Source organism: Mastigoproctus giganteus, chromosome 1, assembly GCF_048544385.1.
Source record: "Mastigoproctus giganteus isolate SK-2022 chromosome 1, ASM4854438v1, whole genome shotgun sequence".
In the NCBI taxonomy this organism is placed as follows: domain Eukaryota; kingdom Metazoa; phylum Arthropoda; class Arachnida; order Uropygi; family Thelyphonidae; genus Mastigoproctus; species Mastigoproctus giganteus.
Genome location: NC_143575.1, coordinates 39,939,127 through 39,948,732, shown reverse-complemented (window position 1 = coordinate 39,948,732; position 9,606 = coordinate 39,939,127). Strand labels below are relative to the sequence as shown.

General features: G+C 33.8%; 1 protein-coding gene across 1 annotated transcript in view; it reads right to left on the bottom strand.

Annotated features, from left to right (window-relative positions):
* Nucleotides 1-698: 698 nt before the first annotated feature.
* The window catches only part of RpS3A (ribosomal protein S3A), a 44,096-nt gene continuing 35,188 nt past the window's right edge, over nt 699-9,606 (bottom strand). The window contains exons 5-7 of the mRNA XM_090379729.1: nt 4,771-4,853; nt 1,251-1,360; nt 699-858 (exon numbers count right to left, since the gene is read on the bottom strand). Of these exons, the coding sequence (XP_090235855.1) occupies nt 734-858; nt 1,251-1,360; nt 4,771-4,853 (318 nt within the window). The 3' untranslated portion in view covers nt 699-733. The remainder of the gene's footprint in view (nt 859-1,250; nt 1,361-4,770; nt 4,854-9,606) is intronic.

Sequence of the window (9,606 nt, the reverse complement as noted above, 5' to 3'; positions counted from 1 at the left end):
GACAATATCTCACCCCACCAAGTATAGCCTGTTCCCATACACCAAAAACTAAAGACATTTATCTTGCTTGTTTAACGTGTAATTATTTATTCTCCACGTGAAGCCTACATACAAGAAAAAAGAAACCAAAGTGAAAATGAAATGCTCACCAGCTGCATGGAGGTAATGTATATTTTTGGACTGCATCTTAGCACATGGCTTATGTTTCTTAAACCATTGCTAAGCCTGTAAGACAAACAACCATTTTTCTCTATTGTGATAACAGGTAAAAATAACTTGAAGGTACCTGAAAATTGCTGCGAAATGTGCCTCACTGTTGAAAGTGTCTTTCAGCACTAGCATACCCCAGTGCCATATGCCCATACACCATAAAAAAGAAAAGATAACTGAATACTCAGTACTCACTGTTAGTAAGCAAACATTGTTCCAAATGTTTAGCTGCCGAAAACAATGGATCCCCTATGAAAATATTTTCATAACTTGTCGAAATTGCAATGTGTGCACAGTTTTCGCTTTACAAAACTGGATTTAATAAACGGGGGTGTGTGAATACTTGGAATTATCATTCACAAGAAATCCCTCTGTGCAAATAATACAGCGGCAGAGTCATGCTCTTATGTTGATAAATTATCAGAATATATATATATTTTTTTTATAAATAAAAAACTTCAACCACAAGTATGGAAAAATCAAGACAATAAGCTGGCAGCATTATTTATTTTCCTATACAGTTTTACACAGACTCCTGAACTGGTGGTTCATAACCTTCAGGTCTATCGACTTCCATTCCTTCTTCAACATTTGCTGCACTTGTGGATTTACCTGAACCTTCACCATGCAGTTCTAATAGTTTTCCCACTAAAAAAAAAAAAGTTTCAGTATTAGATTACATTATAACTATATTATATATGAAATAACCAAATTGCACATGTGGAATTCAAAATAAAGCGAATATATACTCACTAATTAATGCTCATTAAATATCACCAATGTATAGGTGTCTCAAATGCACCTGAGTAATTTATTTGAATATCAAGTAATTAATATAAATCTTATCCTTTCCCAATCATATAAGTCAAATATGATTGGGAAAGGAAATTTATGTTTTATAAATCTTTATTTGTCCTACTAAAATAAAGTGTCACATAGGTGAGTGACAAATTCCCTTCACAACAGTAAATACCAGAGTAAATATAATTTACATTTCTAGATACAAATCAAATATTCTGAAAAATGTATTAGCAACTTACATTCAAATTTGGGTTTCTTTAAAACTTTTACTTTGCGAATCATGACGTCATGAAGAGGATAAATTCTTTGACATGCTTTCTCTATGTCTTTACCAATGCTATCTGGAATTCTGTAACAGATTGCATAGTTAAAACTTGATTTTAAAAAATGATTTAAAGCTCCTCATGGCAGCAAAATATAAAATAAGAAACATTTATAAAGTATAAGCTATATATGGCCTATAATGTAAACATAATAAAGTTACACAGACCACAGCTACAGGAAGCTTTTCAACTGCCTAAAAGAACACCCATGGAGGTTCAAAATACAGTAATCTCCCCATTTAAAATTTAAATACTTTTAGCAATAAGATTTTAAAATAATAATATCTTTATCGCAATATACAGTGGACGTAAATTGCATTTAAGGAGTCATGCTTGGGAATTAATCAAGTATGAGTACACAAGAATGCTTTTGGTTAAAAAATAATTATAGCAGCGTAGTTCAGCACAATTTTATTGTGCTAAACTGAATTACTATAATGTTTATACTGTCATTCTATAACTATATAATTTTACTGTAGCTATATAACATATGAAGAGTTTTCATTACTGTATAATTTAAACACAAATAAACAATTGCAGAACACTTTTCACACTTATGCTTACAATTGGCTAGCTTCCCCCATCCCTCCTTGTACGTCAAATTCCAGTGTGGCTAACCTAATAGAAACTCTTCACACCTATATAGCCGCAATTAAAATATGACTTGAAAGAACAGGTAACCACTTGTGTGCTTGATAGTACATTTCATCAAAAATATACTTTAAATAGGTTACTTTAAATACATACTATGCTTAACTACATGTACAGTGTTAAACATAATAAGTACAATACATTAAAATATTTCATTTTTACACACTTTACATTCAAAAAATATTTTATGAAGTTAGGGTAAAGTTCACGAGATCAAGATGAGTTCATAAATCAAAAGCTCGCCGTATGAAAGAATTAACTTCTTTGCACACACATGTACAAAAAATTATTTCAAAGATTTTTCTATCACCAAACTACCATTTAATTTGGGAATCAATAGCAGCAATGGTACTGATATAGATCTATATGATGAATCAATTCAAAAATCAAATTATTATTACTATAATTTCTTTTATACCAACATATAAGTAACATATGAGTAATATATTAATACAGAGATAAATACAAGTATATGTATTGCATCCAGTATATTAAGTATATGTATTAAAAAACTGAAGGTACTCCATTCCTTTGTACCAGTATAACAGATGTCAAGACTTATTCATACCCCAATTACAATCGTGCAGTCAAAAACCAATAGGTTACTAGCCAACAATATTGATCCATCACCTGTGACCTGACAGTAATGGTCCTTACAATTTTTCTGTCTGTATGCAAACATTGTATTGCTGTAAATTCTTATTCTCATCTTTAATCGACCATCTTACTGATAAAGGTAGAGATTCCATCAGAAATGTACTGCCCAACTTACTGGGGATAAATGTCACAGGGAGAAGTATTTTTAAGTTCACTACTGTTTACAAACATTATACTGCCATTCTGTGGCTACATATTTCTACTTTCTCTGAATTTTGAACATTTTCAATAACAGAAATGTCGGTCTCCCTTGCCAATATCCATTTCATCACTGGCACAAACAAACTACTAAAAGAAGTTTGGGAGCAATTTTATTTACAGTAACTGCAGAAAGCAACAAGTGTCCTGTTAAAATACATTCATACAAAAATTATACAAATCAGGTTTCAGGCCAAAGGGACAGCATGTCAGGATCAAATATTTGAACTAATATAAATTATGGAATAGATATCTATTGTTTAAAATTTTTAAAAATATGGCATCAAGGATAATCTTTTAAGGGAATAGAAGTCTGCATAAAAGTGGCAAATCAGAAATAAAAACTAAAAGAAGCTTCAGCAGATTTTCTACAAGAAAATCCTGTAGAAAATGTGACATGAAAAATTTAAGGGTTAAACTGAATAATAAAAATTAGAATGAGTTCGTAATTTTCTGTATCTGGGAACAATCTTTAATGAAGGTTGAAGACAAGACATGGAGGTATATAACAGAAAAAAAAAAAAAGTGAGAAATGGGAAGTCAATTAACAAATTAGTTTGGAGCAAAAGAGAAATCATCCAGACACAGAAAATTACGAACTCATTCTAATTTTTGTTATTCAGTTTAACCCTTAAATTTTTAATGTCACATTTTCTACAGGATTTGCCACTTTTATGCAGACTTCTACATAGACATATGCAGACAAATTTGGCTGGTTATAATTTTATTTGATTATATAATTGTCCCTTCTAAAACAATTTTAAGCAATACTCATTAGAACAAAATGACTCTGTGGTCATTATACAGAATTTCACTATATTCTATGGTCAGTTTTCCATTTTGCAATGCAAAAACCAGTTTATAGAAAGAAAGACAATGTAACTGTAACCAGAGATAAACTGACTTGGTCATAATAACACAAAAGTTCCTCTCATACCTACAGGAAGTATCTCTCAGCTTCGGTCAGAGAACGGGATTGAACCCAGATATTTTCCACACAGTGGGGAGGGGGGGGGGAGACAATAGCACCATCCACTATGTTACTAGCAAAGGTGGTTTTTCAAGCTGCTGATAAACTGTCCAAGTCTTGTGAATCACAAAATTCCTAATGGGTCAAGAGTATTACCGAAAATAATTTTAACGAGTACCATGTAAAATTCAAAATTTTTCCACACCAAATACCAGATTTCAAATTTCACTGAACATCTGGAGGATCACAAAGTTGCCATATAATGCTTTAGTAAAGCTGAAAAATTGTGAATTTTGCATTATATTGTTAAGAATCCTACTTAGGCTTCACTTCTTGTACAAATGTCATAATACTAAACCTTTTAACATAATCCACACCTGCATAATATAATAAATTTAAAAAATTTTAAATATTAAAATTTTAATTTTAAAACTATATGCTATCAGTTTTTCTAGTTTTAAGTCACACTGATTTTTCCTTGTAGTGACATTTCCCACTATCTCCTACTCCCTGTGAGTGTATAGGGAGCAGGAAGTAGTAAAAATACAATACTAAAGCTTATGAATAATGGTCCTTCACAGTTATTAATGGATTTTAGCAGTGTGTCCCAGGAAACAATACCTGGATTATACCATGAAAAATTATTTGCAAACTTTGCCCACTGTATTATGCTTTTTAACTGATGTTGCAATCTTAATGTATCAAGGAAATTTCTGATAACTGAAATCAATATGCAGTTTTCCATAATGAAATTGATCATGAATATATATACATTCTGCAATATCAGGAAGCAAGTTTCAATTAATTTAGTGTGATAAGAACAAAATCCTATAGAATACTTAGAGCTAATGACAATCAAAAAATTAGAGTATACAGAGCACAGTATACTTTTAATTGAAATCAATTCCACTTTTGTTTTGAAATATAAATAACATTAAACAAAGGTAAGTTACAACTTACAATTTGTTTACCACTTCCTTAAGATCTGTAGAAGTAACTTCACGTTCCATGATTTCCACCATTTTTTTCCGAATAGCACGTACCTGTAAAGGATATAAAAGCATATTCAGAAAAATTTAACTTTATTGTAAAACAAAATGAAAGTGAAGGTCTTGCCATTATTTATATTGCATTTTTCATTCTAAGAAGAAATAAGGTATTATGTGGTTTTTTTTTTAATTACTTCATAAAAACAAAAACAGAATTATACTGATCTCTTAACTGGAAATTCACTTATGTAAAGTCTGAAACTGATCTGCAGACTTTTTGTCATCTATTCTAAAAAGTTCAAAGGGTAATCACCCAAAGTATATCTCTTGAGGCAGTTCTAGCTAAGTGATCAAATGCAAGGAAACTGTAGTATGCATTCAGTTGACCATGATTCTAGCCCACATAATTGTTAAATACAGTGCTGTTCCCATCTCTTTCTTGCAAACTCCTCTGATCCTATGTGGCCATTCCACAGTATAAAGAGAATTTATTTTTATTATTTTTAAACAAACTATCAGTTTGTTCTTCCAAATCACTTCCACTCTCCTCAGTGGGAATGTAAAAACAGGAAAATAATATAGTAAATTGAAAGGACACACACGCACGCAAGGCAGTTGTAGATAATGATTATATTTATTTTCTTAATATAAATTAATTCTGAATTTATAAGTAGATATTATGTAATTTTATTTAAAAGTTCCAGATTCACCTAGAAAAGCTGAATAACATTCCAATGGTGTGAATGATGATGAATTGCTAGTGGTGATTCTCCTGTGAGTTACAACCTTTTGTTTGCAATCACTGCACGTGTGCTGAGCATTCTGCTAGCTGACGGAGCATCACTTCTTTGTGAAAGATGGTGGGAGTGTGATTAAATGAATAAAAAATTTGACATACTGTTGGATATAATTCAGTCTTTGAGGCTCATCAGACTCGAGTGTCTGATGTTATGTTGGATGACATTCTTCTGAACCTGACCCTAGGAAAAGGATGAACTGGTACCGAATGCTTTGATTCTTGTGAACAAAGCAATCTGTACCATTCTGCCTTAATTGGAGACTGAATTGTAAGGGAGACAAAACATATTCTGTAAGAAAGGTGCAAAACCAGATAGGGTACAAAAATTGATGACAATCTATGATACAATTTATGCACCATATGATTTTTTTCTGAACAAAATGGATGATTGCTACTTAGCCATCATACACGAGAGAATCCAAAGGGCTCTAATATCCTATATCTGGTCCTTACTAAAGAGCCTAACTGATAGAGAAATGAATATGAGGTAGTGACAAAAAAAAAAAAAAAAAAAAAAAAAAAAGAAGAAAAAAAAAGTATCTGAAGAAAGTTATGCAGTCAAAGGTAACAGCTTCAATTTTAAGGGAGGAGACTATGGAATGAGATATTTCCTGGGCTTGATAAATTTGATGAATTTGAAGTGTTGGTCAAGACATCAAAGGCGGATATTGTTGGGATACAGAGACGTGGTGTCACACAGATATAAGGAATGCCGAACTGGAATTTGGGGAGTACAATGTGTACAGAAAGGATAGACAGGATAGGAAGGGAGGAGGTGTTATGCTGTTAATAAAGAAAAACATAAAATCAAAAGAAGTGCATCCAGTTGATATAGATGAACAGTGCACTGTTGAGTCAGTTTGGTGTGACATAAGCACTGCGAAAGCAAAAATTAGAGTAGGAGTGTGTTGTAGGCCTAATGACTTGAATGGGTACAATGAACAATTGTACAGAGAAATAGAGTGGGCTAGTAAATCGGAATGTCTTATAATGGGGGATTTTAACTTCCCAGATATTGACTGGAACTTGTGGGTTGGGCACTCACACACTAGTCAGACTTTTGTGGATTTATTGGATGATTGTTTTCTGCAGCAGCATGTTCGAGAGGCAACCAGAGAAAGTAATACTCTTGATCTGGTTATCAGTAGTGATCATTCTCATGTATTAGGAATTTGCAGATAAAAGAACCACTAGGTGGCAGTGATCACAGTGATTAACTGGAGAGACCACCATAGTTGTTGGAAACAAATTTCCATAAATGTAGGATGTCAAAATGGATGACAGGTGAGGTTAAAAGTTTAATTGAACAAAAGAAACACAAGCAGGAGACCATTACAGACAATCCCGTTATTCTGATTTGTATGAGCATAAGAGAATATGTAACAAAACCAATGATGGGGCCAAAATTCTATAATGAGAAAGTAATAGAAAAGAGAGCTAAGAATGGGGATAGGAAATTCTCATACGTGAATACAAAAATGAAGAGAGTAAATCAAATGGTCCCCTAACTGCCATTACTGGAAGGTTCATTGAAAGCCCAGCAGAAATGGCAGTGCTCAATGACATTTACAGTCAAAAACAACTTGAATCTCTGGGGAATGTCAAGAAGTCAAACTGCTATAAATTAAGTTTCTGTTAGAAAAGCTATTAAGTTTAAAGGAGGACAAGGCTCCAGGGGAGGATGTTATATTTTCAGTTATAATTAAAAAGGCTACATGTGAGTGTATCAAACCCCTGGAAATGTTAATGAGAGCATCATCAGACTTCGGGATAATCCCCTTGGGCTGGAGAAGTGCTAATGTTTCCCCAGAACCATAAAGATTGTGATAACATGGAGATGGGTAATCATAGGCCACACAGTTCAGCTGGAGGCAGATAACAATTTTGACATTATACATCTGGGCTTTAGTAAAGATTTGACAATGTCCTTCTCAGATGGCTACTATAAAAACCAAAAGAAGTTGGAGTTACTGGTAAGATCCTATGCTGTAGTTCAGCATAGGATCTTATCAGTAACTGGTAAAAAAAGACTGGCTAAATGACAGAGGATTTTCATAACTGGTCAGCCTTTTGGGTGAAGCAGTGTAACAAGCTGAGTTGTTCCTATTTCTAAATTTCCTAAATGTTATTGATGATGGTATCAAAGAGAAGGTAGCAAAGTTTGCTGACGATCTGAAGGGAGTTAAGAATTCAAGCCAGACCGCATTGTTTAAAAAAATAAAAAAGACTTGGATTGACTGCATATATGATCTACAAAATGGCAACTAAAATTTAATGCATCTAATATAATGTTATGCACCTGGAAAAAAGAAATCCTGGAACCACGTATAAGTTAGAGAGAGAGCGCAGCTAAAGTGGTTCAAGACAAAAGACTTGGGTATTATGAGCAATCTGATGTGAAATTTTCAATGTAGCATAAACAGGAAGGCACGTGGTGACTTGTTCATAATTTTTAGGCCCTTTGATATCAGGAAATAGGATGTCATTTTTCCTATATACCTGACAACTGTCAGACCACAAAAAAAAAAAAAAAAAACCAACAACTCCTGGAGGTGTTGAAAGAAGGTTGATCATATTAACGACAAGTGTAAAACAATACACACACAGAGAACAGAATGTGCAGACTGCAGTTTTTTTGACAACTTATCAAACCACATTTAAGGGGAGTTCTGTATGATGTATACAATGACATATAATGCACTGAAGGTGTTGAGTAAAATGAATGAGAAGTCTGTTTGCCCTTGTAGGTGAGACAAGAACCAGGGGCACAAATACAAAATCTCAGGGAATAGAAGCCTGGATCTCATGTCCACCTATTTTCAGCAGGTTGTCGAACAGTAGAATCAAGTGCCTCCCAATGTGGCAGATGCAGTGAGGCTACCTAAGTTGTTGGTTTAAGGATTTATTAGTCGTATTGGCAACTATGGCCATAGTGCACCATACATATGGTAATTATTTATGCTATTTCCTGTCAGATAGAGATAATTGCAAAAAATAGTACCAGCAAGTTAGTTTTTAACTAGTTAAAGGAGGTGGTATACATTAATCATTTTGAGAAAGATAAAAATGCTTGAGACATTTGCTTTTTTGCGTAAAAGTGAAGCCAGTATATAAGAGGGTCTTCTGTTGTGGCTGGAGTGAAGAGATTTCTGGCATTCTCTTGCATATTTTAGGAATTGAACAAGGATATATTTTACTGATTGTTTGTTTGTTTGTTATTTGGTTTTTAGGAGCATTAGCAACTAAGGCCATATTGCTCTGGGAATATGCGGTGGTCATTCCCTGACCTTTCCGCATCCTCCGTATTTGGTGGTGACGGGATCGAACCCCGGTCTAATCAAGAAGCGTGTGTTACGCACTGCTGCTCCTTCCCACCTGGCTACGGAGGCGCCATATATTTTACTGAAAGCACTGTGTTGCAGTGATGACACTCAGTGGGGATCTCTCCCCTCTTAATAGATAACTATGAGTGATATTTTTGTGACCTATCTGTAGTCTAGTCATGTTCAAAGTGGAACTGGATGGTTACCTTGAGGGAGTGATAACAGTATGAATACTCTTTTTATTATTTGGCTGATGCAATAAAATAACATAAAAATAGTCTAATCCCTTACATCATTTGGCCTTATTGATACTAATACAGACATGCTACATGATCAAGCCCTATATAATTAATGCAGACATGAAGTGCTGAACTGAAGCTATGGAAACTATGTTGGTAATAGCCACTGTACATTGGGAGGCATCTGTACTCATTAGTAATCCTTGAGATTACCATTAAGAGCCTGAAAATCATATGGAATAGTAATCGTGGCATGTGATGCAAGAAAGCAAGCGTATGAGCTTATGTAGCATCAGCCAAAAAAAAAAAAAAATTAACACAACCATTCTCTCTAAATGCTTGTCCAGTTCCTCCTTAAATTTATTTAACCTATCAACTTCCACAATGACAGATGAAAGTTTGTTCCAGCAATTAACCACCTGCTAGCTAAAGGCAAATTTCCACAC